Here is a 24,123-nt window from a genome sequence, read left to right on the forward strand (position 1 = left end):
TACTTCCCGCCTAGAAGTTCTCTTCTGGACTCGCTCTGAGTCTCGACTTCTCTCCTGGAAATCCTTCTGCCAACCGTCAATTTTCCCCTCTCCAATCGTTTGTGCAACTGCAACACTGATCCAGATTCCTTAGCTAGAAATCCGCCTCGAAAGCAAATTCCTCTACCTTGGTATTGCCCTGTTAGGTACTGTTCTAACCACAGTACCCCACCAGCGTCGCTCTCGCAAACTTCCCACAGCTTCCTTCGCCCCAGCAACTGAAGGATTGAGCCTCTAGGCTCTGCGCAATCTTCACACCGACAAAACAGTTCCCTCATCCAACTGCGTCAACCCTCCTGGCCTCTGCATGAGCCTCTCTCTGCCCTCCTCAGCCTCTACGCTGGCTTCTCTCTGGCCCAGACTGATGACGCAATCCCTCTGCGTCAACCCTTCCTCTGTTGCTTCTGCAAGGATCAACTACTGTCACTCGGGAGAGTTGATTCTGCTGCAAATGCTCTGCTCAGTTGATGCCTTCAGCTCTCCTGTGATCTGCAACCATGCTTTGATACCATGTTGAATTTTCTAAGTCTATCAGTTAGAAAATTAATCTGTATTTTGTTGGTTTATTTCTTCTACTTTTACATTTTGAACAATTTATTTAGAACATTTAAATACCAAAATAAACACAATACAGTCACAACATCTACAGATCAACAGCTGAAAGAAAACAAACACACAAGTGACACCGTTATTTTTGGACAAATGTCCTCGGAAAATCCCAATGCGGGAAAACCGGTGCAGCTATTCTGAGGGTTTATTATTATGCAGTATTTCCTTGAGTACCACTAGGTGCCTAACCATCTCACCTGACAGAGAAAAATAGATGGCAGCAATACCTCTATATTCGGAAATAGGTATTCAGAAAACCTGTCCCACGAAACCCTCTCCAGCAACTTTGAAGCTCAGTGCTGGCCCTTCTGGCCTTTGTGTCAGCCCTAGGACCCTCTACGTCAACCCTCTAAGGCACTGCACAGCCTGTTGGACTCTCTGCATCACTCCAGCAACCTCTAGGTGGATGACGCAGTCCCTTTAGCCTTTGCGCTATCTCTGCTGGGTTCTGTGTGGCTTGAACTGACTGCTGCTCTCGCTCTCCTTGCTTCTGCGCTGGTTTCTCAGTACTGTCTCTGCCTCTGTCCAGTACTCACTGTCCCTCGCTGTTGATCACTGATTCACTTTTGCTTAGCAACCCTACGCTAGCAAAATGAATGACTGATCACTCTGGTGTATTCTCCAACTGACCCTCAAGCCTCTTCTTATACTTTTCTCGTTGGTCCTTCAACGACCGAGATTAAATATCTAATCAACGGCTAAGATTAGATTTGGCTTGATCCATGATTTTTGGAACCTTCTAACCCAATTTTATATTAATACCCAATAATATTTTATTTTTCCTAAGTTTAGACTTAGGAACTCCATTAAAAATATTAATTATTTTAATATCTCCCAAACCGGTTAGAATCTGCCCAAACCATTTGTTGGTCTTGGAGATCTCATGTGCTTTAGCCTCTCCACCAATTTTCATGGCTAGAGCACATCCGATGCTACCCCAAATCAACAACATGGTTTTCCGAAGACCATTGTTAGTGACCAGGACAACGGGTTCATGGGGGGATTTTGGCAAGAGCTATTCCGACTGGTGGGCATTGAGCTCACTCCGAGCACTAGTTATGATCCCCAGATAAACGGGAAGACATAAATAGTTAACAAATGGCTAGAGAGTTACTTGCATAACTATGTGACAAACCATCAGCAAGCATGGATACGGTGGTTACACTTGGGAGAGTACTGCTACAACACCATGTACCACATTTCCATAGGTATGTCTCCATTCCAATCTCTATACGGTTACGATGCATTGTATTTTGCTGACGTGATGTTCGTAGATAGAAAGGCCCCTAGGAACAAGGATTGGATACAGGAGAGTCAAGACATTTTGCGGGCTCTCAAAGACAACATGTGGACAACATAGAACCAATAGAAACTTTATACAAACAGGGGTAGAGTTGAGAGACAATTTGAGGTAGGGGATTTGGTCTTATTGATGCTTCCGCCGTACAAGCAGTCATCACTCAAGCAGAAGGGGGTCGAGAAGCTCAAACCTCATTTTTATGGTCCATATCAGTGTTGATAATATCGGTATCGGGAAAATATCGGCGAGGGTCCAAAAAATATCTTATCGGCAATATCAGCGAAAATATCGGCAAAATATCGGCAAATATCAGCAAGCATAAAAAATGCATAATATATTATTTTTTTTACAGATTTTTAAACATATAAAGCAATAACAACATGAAATAAACACATTGGCACATAAATATGAAGAAAACACTGATATATATGATGTCAAATAGAAATGATATATCAAAGGCGATACCAAATCCTGCTGATCCCTGATAATTGTCCATTCAAGGACTCAAATGTGGAGAACCAATACAAAATAACATCACATATATAAAAGTATCTCATCATCATGAGTTATATGTAGCATAACAAATAAAACTAGTAGCTATCTATCTGAAATCACTGCCCTCTCGCCCTTTTATGGGAAAACATGATGGGTTGTTTGCCAGGCCTGCCCCTAGTAGTAGAAGGCCCTGACCCTACCTCTGCACCTAATGTCAAATAATGAGTCCTAGGTATGGGGCTATGCTCTCCTATATCTATAGCAGATGGTGTTGATGCTGATGCTCCCGCAGTGTCCTCCTCCTCCTCCTCCTGCTCCTCCTCTAAGTGCTGCTGCTCCTCTGACTCTGAGTCCTCCTCTTGCTGCCCCTGCTCTAATGGATCATCTGCCACTGGCTCTAACCATGAAGGTGACTCCTCCAATATGGGCTCCTCAGACTCCACCCTCCACGGAGACAATACATCAATATTGTCTAAGGAAATGGCATCTGGATCCATTGGTGATTCTATTTGCCTCACTCGAAGTCGGATGTTGTAATGCACATACACCAAATCGTTGAGGCGTGCGAACTCCAACCTGTAAGAGTGTCAAAAAAAGTAATGAGTCTTGACTCTTGACTCTTGACACTTGAAGGTCATAAATTAAAAATTAAAAATTACAATAAGTGTAATTGCTCAACTGAAGGCTTGAGCTCAAAGTTATACCTGTTATGCTTTTTGGCGTGTATTTTCTCAAATACACTCCAATTGTGCTCACACCGTGAAGAGCTAAATGTTTGATTCAAGATTCGTATGGCCAATTTTTGCAAATTTGGTGCCTTGCACCATAGCTTCGCCACCAAATATCTACAACAAAATAATGAAATAAAAAATTCAAAAACTTAAAACATAATTAAGCTTTCAAATAAAAGTTACATAATTGAATTTAAAAAAAATAGAATTATAAATTTATAAGGAAGGAAATTCTAAATTGAAAATTCTAATTTCTAATGAGTGATGACTTGTCACTTACGTGGCATGAAGAGGGTCCTTTCCCTAATAGCATCATCAAAGCCAAATAGGCCAACACAATCCCGATAAGACTGTATCTCGCGATTGATTTTGCTACGAAGCTCAGGATCAAGTACCATCCTCTGAATACAGGAATGGAGCCCTTCCATCACCTCGCCATCAAAATCAAAGTTGCATTTGTATGAAAATGCGGGGTTGAGGAAGAGCGCTGCTGCATGAATGGGTCGATGAAGCATCCCTGTCCACCAACTATCGATCGCATCCCATAACATCATCTGCCTATCAAGGCCAGCAGAACCCTTGTCTGCATAATAGGAACGAATGGCCTCCTTGGCCCTATCCATGCCCTCATACAAATAAGGCATTGCAGGCTTCTCTCCATCCACCAATCTAAGAACCTTTACTATAGGTTCACTAACTGCACATGCTTCTTCTACTCCATGCCAAAATGTCTCAGAGTACACCATTTTTGCAATGGCTTTCCCATCAGGTCTCCTGTTGTATCTACAATTACGCCAATCATCAGACACAAACATTTGCTTCAACTCGAACTAACATCGAAGCAAAGACTGAAGAGTAATAAAGGTTGTGGCAAAACGTGTGATGGCAGGATGCCGCAACTCCTTGTTTCTAGTGAACCTCCTCATAAGGCTAAGAACAAAAGCATGGTTATAAATAAACTTGGGGATGCTCCTAGCCATATCAACCGCCTCCTTGATGAAGGAGAGTTTCCCCATATCCTCGAGCAACAAATCGAGACAATGCACTGCACATGAGGTCCAGAACAATGTGGGATGCCTCTCCATAAGCATTCTGCTGGCAGACACATAATTAGCTACATTGTCTGTTATGACTTGCACCACATTCTGCACACCAATCTCCCGAATGAACCCATCTAACAACTCACATATCGTTGCTGCATCTTTGATATGTTCTGATGCATCCAACGATTTAATAAACATGGTACCTTTAGGACAATGTACCAAGAAATTTAGAAGGGTCCTACCCTTCTAATCTGTCCAACCATTAGACATCACTGTGCATCCAGTAACTTCCCATGTATTTTTCAACTCCGCCAATCTAGAGTTGATGTCCTATTTTTCTGCTTGAAGAATTGGCCCCCGCAACTCCTCATGTGTGGCACTTTTGTACCATGGGCCCACAACAACAATAGCATCACACATTGGCTGCCAAAATGGATTGGTTTTGGTGATGCTGAGAGGTAAGTCGCTCCAGAAAATACACCTCCCCATGACTCTATCTGCTTCTTGCTTCTCCTTCTTTTTAACAAGCGATTTTATGCCAGGTTGTGCTCCAGCTCCTGTTCGTGGAACAAAAAATGATGACCTCGCAGTCACACTAGCAGTAGCATGTGATGGTGTGCCAGTTGTGGAGCCCCTCCCACTAGGGCCACTAGGCCCACTACCCTCAACACCAAAATCAGGAGAAGATATCCCGAAAGATCTACCTGCACGTTCAACTTTGTTTCTTTCCGCCTCTTCCTTCTTTTTGTCCTTTTCATCAATTGCCTCAAGAGCTTTTTGTATAAGCTCCGGACTAGAAACTGTACAAACCCCAACATCATGTCCACTGAGTCTAGCAAGATGGTATTTCAGTCGTGTAATCCCACCTGTCATCTTGGTCCCACACAATTTGCATGTAAGATATGCACGATTTGTCCCACCATCAGGGCTCCCATACTCCCAAAATGGGTCCAAGGTTTTTGGCATATTTGTATTTTGTAGTGGGCTAACTCAAAAGGAAACCTAGGGCACCAAAAAAAATTGGAATTAGTAACTTAATAAGTAATACAAAATTACAAATAACCACATCATTTTACAAAACAGTTTTAACTTTTTTTGCTACATTATTTGCAAATTTGCAATTTTGCAATGGGCATGAAAAAAAGAGCAGACTTAAGAGGGCAGTGAGCTTGTATCATGCAATAATTGCCACTTTAACCAAAGATGCCAAGCAATGAAAGAGCCTAACAATGCAAATGATATGCCAAGGAAATGAGGTGACTGTATATTACTTATTATATCACTGTTACGTAATTATACCACTGTTGTAGGTGCATTATCAGACCTCGGTATTCAACAAACAGTCTTCCAAAATTCACTTGTATGACACCAGTCTTTCAGACAAGGTTCCTTATGAATTAGATTTATTTCTTCATTAATTTATAGAGACTTTAGAAGCCAAATTTTACCATTGTTAACTTATTACCAGAGATCCAAATCATTCATATTAAACGCTGAAACTAGCATGTCAATCCTAAAAATTTATGAAAAAAATGCTAAACAGTGACTCACTGACTAACAAATGAATGCAAATGATTTCTCAATATATTATGGTGACTGTTAATTAGTTTTCTGGCCACTGTTTAGATGTATTATACCACTGTAAAGTTGTAAACAATGTTTCTCGAAGCTGCAAGTGAAACAGTGAGGAAGAGAGAGGGATAAGGAGGCAAACTTAAAAGTTAAAAGTTACAAATAGCAGTGCAGTATTATTTGGCAACAGATTCCACTTTCTTGCTTAATGATTTGCTATCTTATACTCAAAATAATGTTCATGTGACTCCTCTTTGGCAGGCATGGTATGATGCTAGAGTCATCTCAGATTCTCAATTGATAGGAAGCCCCATCAACTTTCCTGTGCTTGCAAGTTTTATGTGAAATTTTATAAATTTATTGTGCTTGTATAGAAGATGTGCTTGATATTGAGCACCGGCCACTAGTTGCAAGCAAGAAAACAAAACTTGGGATTGAGAAACTTAGTGTTTTGCAAGCACCATATCAGTTGAATGTGCAGCCCAATCTGACTGACAAAGTAGAGTTTTGGGGTGGAGATTCTTCATCACTACGTATGCCAGCACTTATTAATGAATCTATAAAATTAATCACTATGAATCACTATGTTTTGCAAAGAGTTTCAGTGCATCTCTCTCCTACACACTATGATGATAAATTTAAAACCCTTGCATTTTGAAATGGAAAACAAAAATCAAGCAAAATGATTGTAGGGAAGAATGAGATTGTCTCACTGTTCTTGGCACTTGCAGCTTAGAGAAATCTTCGTTGTTGGTGGCAAATTGGCAATAATGGCTATGGAACGTTCAAACCCTCCTTGGCAGCAACCACATTCCTTCTCCAGCGATCAGAAAAATAAAATGACATGAAAAAAACCAAAAACGGATTTTTATAGGCCGCGCGGAAAGTTTTGCCTGTCACCGGGCGATTTTTTCCATCGTCGCGCGATATTTTCCGAAATATCGGCGATATTTCGGAAATCGCGCGATATTTTCGAAAGCCTAAAATATCGCGATATTTTGTCGGCGATATTTCGGCTCGCCAAAAATATCGCGATATTTCCGAATATCGCCGATATCTCGGCGATATTATCAACACTGGTCCATACCGAGTCACTCGCTGAGTTGGGGAGGTAGCATATGAGCTGGAGCTACCTTAGGGAAGTTGGGTGCACAACATTTTCATGGTCTCGCCTGGAAAAAGCGTCGGGGCAGCAGGTGAAAGCAGCTACAGAGCTACCCCCTATGGATGATGAGGGGCACTTAGTTCTGGAGTCGAAGGCTATTCTAGACACCCGAGAGAGGCATTTGAGCAACAGGCTCATTAAGGAGTTTTTAATCAGATGGAGGAGCCTACCAGATGAGGATCCCACTTGGGAAGGGGAGCAGATACTTCAGTATCCTTCATTACAGTTGCTTGAATACAAGAAACGTCTTAGCGGGGAGGACTGTGATATTCCCAGTTAGTATTATTGTTAAGTGAAATATCAATTTTGGCCAATTTTGTCTTAATTCATGTTTGTACTTAGGAAATGTGGGTTTAGACTCTAGAGGCCCCACATTGATTTTTTATTAAAGCAAGTCCCCAAACATTAGAGATGGAAGGGAAATATCAAGCTTCTAGTGGAGCATGGGAGCCACCCATGGAGAATTGCGGCCCACATGGGAAGTACACATACATTGGAGGAAATTCGGTGGGAGGAAATCAAGCTGGGCCCACATGAGCATGTTGGAGGCATTTTGACAAAAGGAAGAAAAGGCACTCATTTTGTCATTCATTCATCTTTGAGAAAACTTGTCTTTGACATAGCACGCTTGCGCCGAAGCCAAGTCTGCAAGTGTTGTTTAGCACACGAGTGTTTCCGAGCAGAAATCTCAACCATTGCTTCGGTGGACTTTGAGTGCCATACCAAGGAGGGAATTCCATCCATTTCAGTTCGTTCCAGCAGTGGAGTGCGAGTTTGTGGGGAGATTTCAACAACAGCTATGCAGGGACTGTGCAGTGCTTGGAGGATGTATGCTTGGAGGTTGAGGAGTCAAGGGAGTTTGGGCCTGAGATTTGAGGAGGAGCCCGTGAGAGTGTTTGCTTGGAGATTGTAGTTGTTTAGAGGACTTTTTGCAGCAGAATTGACAAGTGGGTAGAATTACCCAGCAGTAGAGCCATAGAGGGAAAGAGGGCCGAAATTCCAAGGTCAACCGTAGGAAAAATCCTTCGTGGTTTATTCTGGGTATTTGGTGGAGAGCCCAGGGTTAATTTCTCGGAATTTTCTGAGAACCGGAGGAGGCCCTAGCAGCAGTTCTTCACAACCAGTAGCGTCTTTTCTAGGGAGTTCAGTGCAGAGCCAGGAGAGAGCAGCAACATATGTGAGAGGGATTTCTTATTATTTACAAGCCCAGGTGCACACTTTCCAGCACCACATTGTACCTTCTTGATTTTTCAACATGGACGGATTTATCTGTTTGATTTTCATGATTTTATGTTTATGTATGCTTTGTTATTTACTGGAAACGTTCCATAGGAACATTACAATGAATCAACCAATGGGAGAGATGGGTTCTCGCCCACTCTCACTAAATCACCTGAGGGTTTCCGTCTTGGGGCTACAACTGAAGCTGAGAACTCCTGGTTCTCCAAACCTCTCCACAAGAAAAATACTCGACTCCAAGATGCCCCAAATGATCTCCTCCTCCTTCTTTTAAAGGCCCAATAGATAGATCTCCAATTTTATAGAAGTGTTTTATTTTATTATTTTATTATTATTCTAGAAGCTCCTCCTTGACTTTGTCTTTAAGTGACTTTTTAATTTATTTAATCACTTTTGGCCTTTTCCCCTTAATTAATCTTTTCCCTTTTTAATTAAGTGACTAATTAAAGTCACTTTTAATTTGGGAAAATGGTAAATTGCCAACCATATTTTCTCTCGCCACTAGAAATCACTTCTTAGCATCTCATCCTATAGATCTTCTCGTTCCAGTTCCAACGATATATTACACTAAGGTGTTCTGTCAAATATTCCTCTCGGAATGCCACCTAAAGCGTAATTAATTAAGTTATGCTCAATAATAACCTTGTTTTATGGGAATTATCAGAAAGCAACAAAACCATAAATAGGCTCTGTGGAACTGCTCTTGATCATGAATATGCCAAGAAAATGTCATCAGATTGCATAAAAACTCCTCGAAAGCCCTTTGGGACCCCTTGTTGACATAATCCTACTGTCATGACCTAGCCTTCTCGTGCCTTGGAAATCCTCCCTGACTGTACTATATAGGAAAATAAAAATGGGGACATTACATTAGGTTGGTTGGTGAAAAAGCTTTCAAGGGTCTTTTTTTATATGGTGAAAAAAAAATTCAAATATTTATTCTATTTGGTTGGTTATCCAACTATAAGGATGATTGAATCATTTGAAACAAATGCTATGTTCTAGAATATTGCAAGCACCCATTTAATCCATCCTTTTAGATGCAAAGAGCATAGGAGCAACAAGGGTAAGTTTCGTAGGTAAATTACCAAAAAATATACAAACATGTTATAGATGCTAATGAAATTAAAAGATCATGATATAGTTAAAACTGGCATAAATATAAAATAAATATCTAGATAAGAGAACATGGAGTTTTCACTAAATGGGTTATAAAACATAGAGTAACCCAAAGTTTTATATTGCACTTTATATGGTCAAAGGACAATAGCTCGAGTGGCCGCTAGCGAGTTTAAGCCCCCCTCCACCTGGGTCAATTCTCTAAATACATGTTAGTTTGTGTGGAAAAAAATTTGAACATGTTGAAAATATCTCGATATTAAGGTGAATAGTGGCAACCGGTGGGTCTTTCCCAGAACAGTCATCCGATGTTACTGATTCACCAGTTACCGCTAAAAAACTATTGCACTTTATATGGAATCATCTTACAATTATAGTTCCTTAGGAATATAAAGTTATAAACATCTATTATCTGGTTCTTAATCAAGCCACTCAACTGATAACAATCAGATTTAAATGTGCACTAGAAATGACTGCTTCTGTCTTTCTATCAAAACTTTTTGGGGGATGAAAGCTTCTAAATAGTGGAGAAGGGATAAGAAAACATTGAACACAGAAAATTTTCAATTATGTCCTACGATTTCATCACCTTTATATTCAAGGTACCAAACCCACCATGACTAACGGTGGCACTAGACCATAATCAATGATGCATTTAAAAGAATAAGAAAATATAGAGTTCATAAAAAGCTTACCATTGAGCCAAAACGATATGTTGCCAAAATATCAAAACCATACGGATCAGAATCTACCAGTGCATAAGTAGGAAGTTTCAACACATCAATGAGAATCCGCAAAAACCTATTCCAAATAATAACATATTTGTGTCATTGCAAGTGACGTGAATATATCCATCATTCGTAAATAATATTAATATTGCTAATCAATTTAAGGGATTCAATGAATAAATCACTGCCCAATTGTACCTCCTTGTTGAGACATCTGGGTAGCCCCTTCCCTAATGTCAACAAGCAAGATCAGCTTTTCATGTCTGTTAGTATGGAATGTTTACAAAACCTAGATAACAAATAGAAATGCTTACCGAGAGAATTATACAATGATTCTTTTCACAAAAGCCATCATTTGACAATCTTTGAAATACTGCAATAAGACAATATGAGTGATTTAGGATAATTGGAGCTTTCAAAGTCACAAAAAACAAACAATGACCAAAATAGGTTTTACCTGTTTCCTTCTCCACAACGAGTATATATTTGGCAAGACTCATAATATCTTCAATATAGCATCAAGAAAGCCATATAAATATTATTCCACATCATCTCTTGAAAATGTAGGATACACATTTATGTAGAAATGTAAGAGTACATCTAGACTTTAAAAAAACTATCCATTAGAGCTACATTATAATATTATATAAATGTATTTTACCATAGATTTGACTGCAAAAGACAAAATAAATGTTGTGATCAGTGATTATATGTAGGATTAAAATATTTTGATGATGAACATGTTCACCAAATACAGTAACAACCTAGATTGATTCTACCACAGCTTGTTGACATCCAAACAAAAGCCAAAATTGCAAAATAGAAATCTTGGTATGATATTCATATGTTAATTAAACTATAGCATTGCTAGGCTTCGATTAATTGGTTTTCCATAGTTAAAAAGGATGTGACAAATCCTTACTGATGGGTGGGTTGTAGGAAATAATAAAGTTCGCCAAGGTATTGTTGAGGCCTCAACTAACCCAAGTCAACAAACTTGGGGTTCCCTCTTTTTCAAAATTTCCTATATGGAGATTCATCTTCAAATGTGCATTTCTTGACTGATTTACTTGTAGTGATCATCTCATTATTTGCAAAAGACTTAAAAGTACCAATTGATTGCTTCACCCATGTGTTTGAAGGGAGCTCTGCATTTTTATTATGTCTCATGATCTTGATGGGTTGCATTTGTAAGAATTTTGCTTGTGCATTCATGATAGTTCCAATTGCTTAGCTTACACATGATTTGATTTAAATTCTGTTTTATGTGCCTAACCTTGCTTTGCTTTCACATGAGATTGTCTTGGTTCATTGATGCATTGGATTGACTATTGGCTTATGTGGTTTTGAGGTGTAACATGTTCTCATGTCTCCATGAATAGGTGTTCATGCCTCATTTTCATGGGTGATAAGTTAAGACAAGTCAGGGTTAGATCCCTTCAACAAATGACAAGAGATTCAATTAACAAGTAAGACTACACCTATGTCACCTGCACATGTAAATAACATGTTGCAAGCATATGGTAGGGACGTCAAGCCATGTCTATTGAATAAATATAATAACCATGCAGCCCACAAAGTTGCATCATGTCATGTCCCTTCTCAAACACATTTGTAACAGGGTGCTGCTACACAATTTTGCACAGTTTTGACTAAGGAAGAGGACCCCACACTTTCGACTTAGGGACTTAGGAGGCAAATCGACTTTATTTGGCTGCTAGTGGAATGTGGGGGCCACCCACATGGGAGTTCGAATTAGCCCATTCGAATAGCTTGGAGGGAAAGTCGAATGGGTGGATGGAGGGGCCCACATGAGGCTAAGGAGGCCCAAGGAGTTATAAGGAGGGAGCAACTCTCATTTTGGTTTCATCTTTTGACATTTGCGAACAAAACTACTTGACTGTTCACTCTGATGTTTAGCTGAGTCAACCAGCTATTTAGCCATGAGTCTCTCAAGCAGGAGATTTAACCTCTACTTCAGGGGACCATCCATGCCTGCCCTAGGGAGGCAGTTCCACCAGGTTTTTAGGAGTTCCGGGGCAGAGACATAGCACCATTCACCGGCGCAAAACAGGGAGTGCGTATTTCTGGGAAACCAGAGAATATGCAGAGGGAGATAGAGGCCAGCAAAGATTAGATTGTTTGTCGGGGAGTTAGAGAGCCGAGGTAGCAGCAATAGACCGACACTCTTGCTGAGTTTTACAGCCAGCTAAGCCATCATTCCAGCAGTTCAAATTGTTGGGCTGTGGGGACAGTGTAGAGGCCATTCAACTATTTTTCGTGGAGCTTGGGAGCAGGTGTCTTAGGCCAAGAGCTCATCCGGGAAGTCAGGGATTGGATAGCAAGGGTCAGCCCAACACTTTGGGGGCATTTCCGGGAGGGTTTACAGGCAATTTCTAGTAGGCCAAGTTTTGCAGTTGTAACTGAGGTTGGGCTCCAAGGGGGTTGAATTTCAGAAGTCTGAACCAACCAAAACCCTTTCTGGGTTTTTTTAGGTTTAGGCCAAGGAGTCCAGGGTTAAAAGCATATAATTTTTTGGGCAGTAGAACTGCACTTTCGAACCATTCGAACTTCAGTAGAGAGGTAGTTTTCTGGGCAACGCAGTGCAGATTTGGTGCAGCAGTTGAGTAGCCTTCAGCTCAGCCATTTTCCCACCTGGTTTTGGTCATGCTTGTCCATTGAGACAAGCCCAGGTGCACCATCTTGTTATCTATTGTATCTTTCCTTCGGAAACTTAATAAAATGGCTCATCACATCCCTATTTACAACTTTTCTGTGGATGCTTAATGTGTATTTCGTTTTTATAAATTGTTGCACAGATTATTTGCTTGTTATCACTTGTATTCCTATTTAGGATCATTACAGTGGTATCAAAACCTAGTTCTTGGCTCAACTGTGGGGATTATCTCCTATGAGAGAAGGGGACCAACAAAACATCACCTACCGAAGACAAAGGTATGGGAGCAGAGAAAGGGAGTTGGAGATTACTCCAGATACGGAGGATAGAGGGAAAGCAGCAGTAGAAGAGGAGGAAATTGTAGAGCCGAAGAGCAGGAAGAGATGGCTTTTGACAGCCTCCTGAGGGCCCTGAATGACTTAGCCAAGGGTCAGAAAGACATGTTGGAAGAGATCAAGTCGCAGAACAGAGAGAGGACCACTCCTAGAGGGTTTATGTTTGGGGAAACTTCTGGGGCCTCTCAGCTATTCGACCATCCCTCACCAGCAGTGCAGTGCCCTTCAGCCAATGTGCCAACTCATGATACACTACCTTCTTTCGTGCCAGTAGCACAAATCGAGCCTGCAAGGGAGGAAGGCCCCCCTCAGATGGGAGATTACTTCATAGAGTGGCAGTCTATGGATGAAGACTTCACAGATTACTGCAAGCTCAAGCAGAGTGAGAAGAACAAGGGGTATGGAGGACAAGGGATCCAGAACTACAAGTTGCAGAGGACCATAGGGAGGATGCATTTCCCTACTTTCGATGGCACTGCCAAGTGCACAGCCAGGGCTTGGGTTGAGAAGATGGACACTTACTTCCAACTCAACCAGATGACAGAGCAGGAAGCCATTAAGATGGCCACACTGCACATGGAGGGGGAAGCCCATGATTGGTGGTTTCATGGCTTGACCACCCTAGGGCATGCCCACATGGCTTCTTATCAAGACTTCATCGGGAGGGTGGTGGAGCATTTTGATTAGAGAGATCTAGAGGCTCATTTCAGAGAACTGACCCAACTGCGCCAAACAGGCAACCCGGAGCAGTACATCTCAGATTTTCTGCGGGTGTCAGTGATGGTCCCGGATCTATCCGAGGCAAGGAGGGTGTATACCTTCATTGAGGGCTTGCTTGAGCCCCTGCATGGACTGGTGAAGTCACGTAGACCCTCCACGCTATAGGAAGCAGTCTTGTGTGCCAAAGATCTACAAGGGTCCATCCCCAAGACTAGAGCACCATTTCCTGCATGGACCCCTTTCCCACAAAAGGGGCATGAGACTAGACCTCCACCTTAGAGGACCACACAGGGGAGGGGGCAGTTAGATGAGGAGACACGAAAGGACCTCCGGAGGAGGAAGTTGTGCTTCACATGCAAGGAGCCCTGGGCACCAAGCCATCGGTGCACTGCCGGTAGAGCACACTACATTGAGGTTTTTTCTGACAGTGACCAGGAGGATGAGGTGGAGCAGGATTGTGGTGTGGCAGATGGCGAGAGTCCAGCAAACAGGGGGCCACCACCACCACCTCCACAGGGTGGGGCATCTCTTGCCCCAACCGGGGGAGTCCTTGCTTCCTTATGCGGGATTCCCAAATTTTTGACACTGAGGATCAGAGGCACTGTACAGGGGCAAAGGGTGTCAGTTCTAATTGACAGTGGGGCTACCCACAATTTCATAGATGCCGAGTTAGTCCAGAGGAGGGGCCTCACCACAACTGAGTTCGAGTGCTTTTCAGTCCTAGTACCAGGTGACCGTACCATACAGTACACGAGATATGTGCCTTCCTTGACAGTAGTTATGGGGAAGTACTTAATGACAGACCATTTCTTTGTGGTTGATGTGCCAGACACCAACGTGGTGATGGGTGTCCAGTGGCTGTATTCCCTTGGGCGAGTCACAACAGATTGGAGAAAGCCAGAGATGGAGTTCATTGGGCTGGATGGCAAACTGGTAGTTTTGAGGGGCATGCAGTCTTATCCAACTCAGACGGTTTTTGCCTACAGGATGGAGGCAAACCTACGACATGGGGACATTGCATGGGCAGTCGAGCTGAGGATCTCAGAGGCTGGGGGACAGTCTCAGCCACCACCAGCAGACATACAGGCCTTACTGGACAGATACGCAGTGGTATTTGGGGATATTCCACCAGGGCAGCCACCAGACAGGGGATTTGAGCACACTATTTAGTTGGAGACAGGTGTGCAGGCAGTAATCACCACTGCTTATAGCCATCCCAAGGCCTATAAGGATGAGATAGAGAAGGCCATCTAGGAGCTGCTAGCATTGGGCCATATCAGGCCAAGTTCTAGTCCCTTCGCTTCTTTAGTGGTACTGGTGAAGAAGAAGGATGGAACCCTTCAGATGTGCATTGACTACCGGGCCCTCAACCAGAAGACACTGAAGAACGGTACCTTATTCCCCGCATAGATGAGCTGATGGATGAGCTTAGAGGAGAGAGTACTTCTCTAAGATTAATCTGTGTTCAGGGTACCACCAGATCAGGGTGAGGGATTAGGATATCCCTAAGACCGCTTTCTGGTGCCACTATGGGCACTTTGAGTTCTTGGTCATGCCATTTGGGCTGACCAACGCTCTGGCCACCTTCCAGTCATGCATGAACCATGTCTTCTGGGGACAATTGAGGAGGTCCATGCTAGTTTTCTTCGATGACATTCTGATTTATAGCCGGACATGGGAGGAGCACCTCCAACACTTGGAGGAGGTACTGCGCATTCTAGAGGAGCAGCAGTTTTATGCCAAGCTCTCCAAGTGCAAGTTTGGGTTGACAAAGATGCTCTACCTAGTGCATATCATTGGTGTTGATGGGGGGAAGGTCCATCAGGAGAAGATTAGGGCCATCTGGGATTGGCCAGTACCCCGAGATGTGACTACGCTGAGGGGCTTCTTGGGCATTTGCACCTACTACCTGAAGTTTGTCAAAGGGTTCTCAAAACTGGTAGTGCCCTTGACCGACTTGACCAAAAGAGGGGCTTTCACATGGACTAATGGGGCATAGGTTGCCTTCGACCGCCTCAAGGAGGTGATGAGAAGTTGCCTGGTCTTTACACTTCCGGATTTTTCCCAGCCATTCACGGTGGAGTGTGATGCATCAGGGGTAGGAGTTGGAGCAATATTGTCACAGGAAGGGAATCCCATGAGCTGTCATATTCCATATATGACAATGAGACGCTGGCCATTATGCATGCATTGGCCAAGTTCCGTTAGTATTTGGTGGGCAACATGTTTCGAGTGAAGACTAATCACAACATCCTTCAAAATTTCATGCGGCAACAGGGCCTCAATGACAGGCAGCAGAGATGGGTCAGCAAGGCACAGGCCTATGACTTCGATATAGAGTATGTGCGGGGAAAGCACAATGTGGTGGCTGATGCTCTATCTCGAAGACCAGCTGGATTATCCCTAATGAGAATCTACCATGATTGTAAGGCTCAGTTGTTGGTGGAGTACTCCAAAGACAGGAGGGCATGCAAGGTATTGGAGGGTACTCATGCAGATGAGCGTTACCGAGTGATGGATGAGGTCATCTATTACAAGGGGCGCATTTTCTTAGTGCCCAACTCACAGTTGAGGGAGAGGGTGCTCCAGGCAGCACATGATTCACCACTATCCAGGCACCAGGGGTTCCAGAAGACTTATATGGTTGTCAGGGAGAGATTCACGTGGAAGGGCCTCAAGGGGGACATGCTGCAGCACGTACGGGAGTGTGAGGCTTGTTAGAGGAACAAGGGGGCACTGACCCACCCAGCAGGATTGCTACAGCCACTTCCCATCCCTGAGGGGAAATGGGAAAATATTTCGATGGATTTCATCACAGGGCTTGGTGGCCTGGGTGCAGGCGATATGGTCAAACAGTTGAGACCTGATATAATTTCTTCTATTTCTGACTGAATTCCTCTTTCGACTTCCACAGGTGTATCAGTCATCTATTGACAGCTTCATGAGTTTTCCCTCTAATACACTCCAACCTTTGTTATCGACGCAAAACATATCACAGGCCTGTTTTCCTCTATCGGAACTATAATCCCATAGGAATTTTAGTGATAAACTATCGTTGCTTTAAAACAAAGGAAATGCGTTAAAAACGCTATACACATAGGCGGAGGGCTTTCGTTCCAAAGGAACGGAAATACACTATCGGCACTTTAATTACAAGAAATGCGTTTAAGCAATTAACTCTATCGGCAGTTTAATATCAGCCCTTCCAAGCTCTTTTCTCCGATGCGATCGGAGATCGCAATCGGCGACTCCAGTGCTCCCAATGCAAGGGTCCTTCCACTCCGATTTGGCGATGCGATAACAATCGCGGACCCGATATGTTATTAAAGCCTCCCTATAATGTTTCAGCTTCGGTAGTGTTGCGCTAACGGAGTTCGGCGTTCCAACAGTTCAACTCTGTTCCGCTTCCACTCAGCGATGTGATAAAGGTTTCGGACCTGACGAGGGTATAGTCTCTGTGCAATAAAACTTCAAGTCCAGAACTCTGTTCCGGCTAAGTATTTCACGATTTCTCTGTGTAAAACAGAGTTTTACCCGCAGAACTCAACTAAAGCAATTAAAGAGCCAGGCTCGCTAATATGAATGAAAAACACAATCTAAAGGCTTCAACCAAAATATTAATTGGAAATAAGGTTAATTCATTGATATTCAGACTCAGAAGAAAGCCTTAAAATTGATACACGCATCCAATTACCATTCAACAAAGAACCATAAAATCAGATGCACAGAGAGAGGTTTTTTTTCAGATGATAATGCTTCCGGGCTCTCTAACTCAGAGCGTCCCGTTATTTCATTTTATATATAATAGATAAGCCCTCTCGGTCCTTATCCCATACAAAAGCATGCCTTTTACATAGAGCGATTTAAAGCAATTATGAATAAAGCTTGTTACAGCTTATCCATAAGCGATTATTACAACGTGATTTTATTCTTAATTCTATCCTAATCTAAAACTAGAAAAGCATGGAAATCGCTCACTAAAGGACCCCACTCCTTTGCCTGTAGATCTTTTTGGATTTTTGGGATAAGTTTGAAGATTTTCCCCTCCAAGTCTCATGATCCTGCATCAGACTCCTGAGGACAAATTTCTTCATGGGCTCCTGTCCATGAATTCATCTACAAAACTGCCCAGTTTTTGTAGCATGTCTTCTGTAACCCAAGTAGCTTCAGCGGTTGGTTGATCCTTCCATTTTACCAAATACTGGAAGTACTCTTGTCCCCTTGTCTTCTTAAACACCTTCTTGTCCAGAATTCTTTCTGGCTGCAATTCTTTTGCTGTGGGTAACTGTTTTACCCAGTCAATCTCTTGTGTCTCTTGATCTTGTGTTGTATCATCTGCAGTTTCACCTTCATACTTGTACAGGTCTGCAACATTAAAAATTGGTGATATTCCAACATCAGGGGGTAACTCAATCTCATAGGCATTTGCAGAAAATTTCCTCAACACTCTGCACAGTCCAATTTTTTTGAACTTCAATTTGTTATACTCCCTCTTTGGAAACCTCTCCTTTCTGAGATGTGCTAAAACCATATCTCCAACTTCAAAGTTCACCTCTCTTCTTCTCATGTCTGCTCTAATTTTGTACTTGATGTTGCTATCTTGCAGCTGCTGTTTCACTTGTTCATGTATTGCTTGCATTTCTAAAGCAAAATCTTCACCCTCTGCACTTCTCATCTCTTCTTTTCCCAAGTTTCTTAACTCAGATACTCCTCTTGGATGCATTCCATAAACAATATGGAATGGACTCTGTCCTGTACTCCTGTTAGGTGAGTCATTATATGCATATTCAGCTTGTGCCAACACTTGATCCCACTGCTTTGGATGTTCTGCAGTAAGGCTCCTTAAAAGATTGCCCAAACTCCTGTTCACAACTTCAGTCTGTCCATCAGTTTGTGGATGATAGGCAGAACTGAAACTTAATTTAGTTCCCAGCTTCTTCCATAATGTCCTCCAGAAATGTCCAACAAATTTGGAATCCCTATCTGAGACAATACTCTTAGGCAACCCATGCAATCTTACAACCTCCTTAAAGAACAAATTAGCAATGTGAGAAGCATCACTAGTTTTATAACATGGAATAAAGTGTGCCATTTTTGAAAATCTGTCCACTACAACAAAAATTGGATCATTACCTCTTTGATTCTTTGGTAAGCCCAAAACAAAATCCATACTTACCATATCCCAAGGCCTATCTGGAATTGGTAATGGAATATACAAACCTATGTTTTGGCTTCTTCCCTTTGCATATTGACAGATTTTGCAAGTTCTGACATATTTTTCCACATCAAATCTCAGTTTTGGCCAGAAATAAAATCTGTTCAACTGTTCAAAAGTCTTCCTATGCCAATGTCCTGCAAGTACTCCACTATGTTTTTCTTTGATTAAATTCTCCCTCATTGAACAGTTTGGTATGCACAGCTGATTTCTCTTAAACAACAGTCCATCTTGTAAGAAATAATCCAACCACTTACTCCTATCCATCAAAACAAGATTTTTACAAGCTTCAAATGCCTCTTTAAAATCTGAATCTGTCTCATATAATTCTTTAAGAAAATCAAATCCTAACACTTGAATTTGACTCTCTTGCAGTAATATATTTCTCCTACTTAAGGCATCTGCAACTTTATTTGATTGGCCATTTATATGTTTCAAAACAAAATGGAAACCTTGAAGATACTCTACCCATTTAGCATGTTTCTGGCTAAGCTTTGGTTGCTGCATAATATACTGTAGTGCATGGTTATCTAAGTAAAGGATAAATTCTTTTGACATTAGATAATGCCTCCATTTTTTTAATGACTGCACAACTGCATAGAACTCCTTATCATAAGAAGAATACTTCTTTTTGGAATCATTTAACTTTTCACTAAAATAGGCTATAGGTCTATCTTCCTGACTTAAAACACCTCCAATTGCTTCTCCGCTAGCATCACACTTCACTTGAAAAGGTTTACTAAAATCAGGTAGAACCAAAATAGGCTTTTCAGTGATTTTCTTCTTTAACAGCTAAAAATTCTTTTCTGCTTCAGCAGTCCATCTAAATGGTTATTTATCCTTCTTTATGGTCTCAATAATAGGTGCATTGATCTTACTAAAATTCTTGATGAATTTTCTATAAAAACTAGCAAGACCATGAAAACTTCTTACCTCAAAAACACTTTTAGGTGAAGGCCACTCCATGATTGCCTTGATCTTCTCTAGATCCATCTTCAGCCCTTCAACAGAAATAACAAAACCCAAATACACTGGCTCTTCTTTCATGAATGAACACTTCTTCAAATTCAGCAATAATTTTTCCTATTGTAGCTTTTGTAAGACATAATTCAGATGCCTCATGTGCTCCTCCTTAGACCTGTTGTAAACTAATATATCGTCCAGATATACTATTACAAATTTACCAATAAAATCTTTAAAAACTTCATTCATGAGTCTCATAAACGTACTTGGTGCATTTGACAACCCAAAAGGCATTACTCTCCACTCATACAATCCCTCATTTGTCTTAAAAGCGGTTTTCCACTCATCCCCTTCTCTTATCCTTATCTGATGATACCCACTTTTAAGATCTAGTTTTGAAAAATACTTTGCTCCACTCAAGCAATCCATTAAATCTTCAATTCTAGGTAAAGGAAATTTGTACCTGATTGTGATTTTATTGATGGCTCTTGAATCTGTACACATTCTCCAGCCTCCATCTTTCTTTGGACTCAACACCGTTGGTACTGCGCAAGGACTCAAGCTTTCTCTGATCAGCCCTTTGTCAAGCAATTCTTGCACCTGCTTCCTAACCTCTTCATTTTCTGTAGGAGTCATTCTGTAAGCTGCTTTGTTAGGTAGACTTGCTCCAGGAATCAAATCTATATGATGGCTAATTCTTCTAATGGGTGGTAACTCATTAGGCAAATCATCAACAATAATATCACAATAGTTCTCTAACATTTCTTGAATTTCAATGGGTAAATCAAAAATTTTAGTAGAAGTCATTATTACCTTGGGTTTGCAAATGACAGCAAAATTTACCTCATTCTCTTCAATCTACTTCATGTATTCCTTTCCTCCTAGTAACAGAGTTTTTGGATCAATCTTTTTTCCTGGTACATCTTCCTCTTGCAAAGGCAGCAACGTATGATTGACACCATCCTTTCCAAACTTGTAGGTGTTTCTTTTCCCATTATGCATGGCTCCTCTGTCATATTGCCAAGGTCTTCCAAGCAATATGTGACACACATCCATTGGCATCACATCACATACAATTTTATCTTTATACTTGCCCACCTGAAATTCCACTTCTCACTGTTCATTCACTAATAGTTGATGTCCCTTTTGTAACCATGACACCTTGTAAGGTGTTGGAAGGTTCATTGTCTTTAGCTTCAATTTTTCCACCACTTCTGTAGAGACCAAATTATCAGCGCTGCCACTATCAATGATCACCTGACAACATTTCCCTTGAACCCTACACACTGTTCTGAATAAAGTCTCTTTGTGATGGTTCAACTATCTCCTTTGTTGGCTTGAGCAAAACTTTATTAACTACCAAAGATTCTCCTCTCTCTGGTATATTTTCTTCTTCTGCTACTGTTATTGCTGGTGCTTTTCCCTCAACTGGAGCAACAATTGCATTCCTCTGGCTTGTTGCTGCATTCTCTGGGCACTCAAAAGCTCTGTGTCCCAGCTTATTACATCTGTAACATCTTATTTCTCTTCCTCTTCCTCTAGAAAACTCCCTCTGCCTCTTGCATCACCTCCTGTGAGTGCATGCGGGGTTGAGCTGTTGCTAGCTCCATCTTTAGGTGCTGTAGATCTTCCTCTACCACCTTGACTTCCCCTTCCTCAGAAAGTACCTCTCCCTCTGGTAGACTGCTTCCTCATGAGTTTTTCTTCAGCTTTCAGTGCTATCTGATAAGCTTCCTCTACTGTTTTAGGAGACAGTATACTTATCTCATCTTGAATGTCCATCCTAAGACCATTCATATATCTAGCCACCTTCTCATCTGTATCTTGGGCTTCTCTAGCTCTTATGCTTACCTTGTAGAATTCCTCTGTGTATTCTTTCACTGTCATAGACCTCTGTCTAAGATTTTGCATCTGTCTGAACAAGGTTTGCTGATAATTACTTGGTAGAAACTTACCTCTTAGCTTTGCTACCATCCTGCTCCAATTCTTGATAGGTTGCTTGCCAAGTCTCTTTCTTTCTGCCTACACACCATCCCACCAAAGCGCTGCATGGCCTTTTAACTTGGTGACGGAAAACTTTACTTTCTTCTCATCTTCTGTTTCTTCATAGTCGAAGAATTTCTCCATGCCATTAATCCAGTCTATCAATTCTTCTGGATTCAGTCCTCCTTCATATATTGAAACCTCGGTCTTTGGCCTAGCTATGGATCTCAACATTGACTAGAAGAATCTCATCTCAGGGTAATTGCTACAGCTTCCTCCTCTGCAGCTTCAACCTCAAGTTCACTAACATCTCCATCATCTATATTTCTTCCTGTTGTTAATGCATCCAATCTAGCTTGCATCTGTTGCACAACTTCCATTACTTCAGCATTTGCAACAGGCCGTCCTCTTCCACCACGTCCTCGTCCTCTTCCAACTCTGAAAGCCATATTAACTTTCCTTCTCCTGCTTCTGAGATTCAATTCAATGTCAGCTGGTTGCTCTGATACCACTAATGGTGGCCTAGGTGCAGGCGATATGGTCAAACGGCTGAGACCGGATATAACTTCTTCTATTTCTGACTGAATTCTTCTTTCAACTTCCACAGGTGTATCAGTCATCTATTGATAGCTTCATGAGTTTTCCCTCTGATACACTCCAACCTTCGTTATCGGCGCAAAACATATCACAGGCCTGTTTTCCTCTATCGAAACTATAATCCCATAGGAATTTTAGTGATAGACTATCGTTGCTTTAAAACAAAGGAAATGCATTAAAAACGCTATACACATAGGAGGAGGGCTTTCGTTCCAAAGGAACGGAAATACACTATCGGCACTTTAATTACAAGAAATGCGTTTAACGCAATTAATTCTATCGGCAATTTAATATCGGCCCTTCCAAGCTCTTTTCTCCTACGCAATCGGAGATCATAATCGGTGACTCCATTGCTCCCAATGCAAGGCTCCTTTCGCTCCGATCTGGCGATGCGATAACAATTGCGGACCCGATATGTTATTAAAGCCTCCCCATAATGTTTCGGCTCCGGTAGTGTTGCGCTATCTAAGTTCGGCGTTCCAACGGTTCAACTCTATTCCGCTTCCACTCAGCAATGCGATAAAGGTTTCAGACCCGACTAGGGTATAGTCTCTGTGCAATAAAACTTCAAGTCCAAAACTCTGTTCTGGTTAAGTAATTCACGATTTCTCTGTGTAAAATAGAGTTTTACCCGCAGAACTCAACTAAAGCAATTAAAGAGCCAGGCTCGCTGATATGAATGAAAAACACAAATCTAAAGGCTTCAACCAAAATATTAATTGGAAACAAGGTAAATTCATTGATATTCAGACTCAGGAGAAAGCCTTAAAATTGATACACGCATCCAAATTCCATTCAATAGAGAACCATAAAATTAGATGCACAGAGAGAGGTTTTTTTCAGATGATAATGCTTTCAAGCTCTCTAACTCTGAGCATCCCGTTATTTCATTTTATATATAATAGATAAGCCCTCTCAGTCTTTATCTCATACAAAAGCATGCCTTTTACATAGAGCGATTTAAATCAATTATGCATAAAGCTTGTTACAGCTTATCCATAAGCGATTATTATAGCATGACTTTATTCTTAATTCTATCCTTATCTACAACTAGAAAAGCATGGAAATTGCTGACTAAAGGACCCCACTCCTTTGCCTGTAGATTTTTTCGGATTTTTGGGATAAGTTTGAAGGATTTCCCCTCCAAGTCTAATGCTCCCGCATCAGGGCTCCCCACAGTGCAGGGGAAGGACTGCATCTATGTAGTGGTCAACAGGTTGACCAAATTTGCCCACTTTTTCGCCATCCCCACCAGGTACACAGTTGCACAAGTTGCAGAACTGTTCTTCTGGGAGATTTTCAGATTGCACAGGCTCCCCAAGAACATAGTGAACGACAGGGACAGCATATTCATGGGAGGATTTTGGCAGGAGCTCTTCAGACTAGTTGGGACTGAGCTCACTCCTAGCACCAGCTATCACCCTCAAATAGATGACCAGACCGAGAGAGTTAATCAGTGGCTGGAGGGGTACCTAAGGAACTACGTGACCGGTCATTAAAGGACTTGGATTCGGTGATTGCATTTGGGCGAGTACTGCTACAACACCACGCACCACATGTCCATCGGTATGACTCCTTTCCGTGTTCTATATG

The 24,123-nt window shown here is 41.7% G+C and overlaps 1 protein-coding gene across 1 annotated transcript in view; it reads right to left on the reverse strand.

The window, feature by feature from the left end:
* The window catches only part of LOC149142008 (meiotic recombination protein SPO11-1-like), a 277,352-nt gene that overhangs the window by 196,292 nt on the left and 56,937 nt on the right, over positions 1-24,123 (reverse strand). Inside the window, exons 3-6 of the mRNA XM_089448286.1 lie at positions 10,498-10,545; positions 10,355-10,413; positions 10,239-10,270; positions 10,008-10,113 (exon numbers count right to left, since the gene is read on the reverse strand). Of these exons, the coding sequence (XP_089304412.1) occupies positions 10,008-10,113; positions 10,239-10,270; positions 10,355-10,413; positions 10,498-10,545 (245 nt within the window). The remainder of the gene's footprint in view (positions 1-10,007; positions 10,114-10,238; positions 10,271-10,354; positions 10,414-10,497; positions 10,546-24,123) is intronic.

Source organism: Pinus tabuliformis, chromosome X (genome assembly GCF_031772625.1).
Source record: "Pinus tabuliformis cultivar Carrire ecotype Pingquan chromosome X, CPIR1, whole genome shotgun sequence".
Taxonomy (NCBI): domain Eukaryota; kingdom Viridiplantae; phylum Streptophyta; class Pinopsida; order Pinales; family Pinaceae; genus Pinus; species Pinus tabuliformis.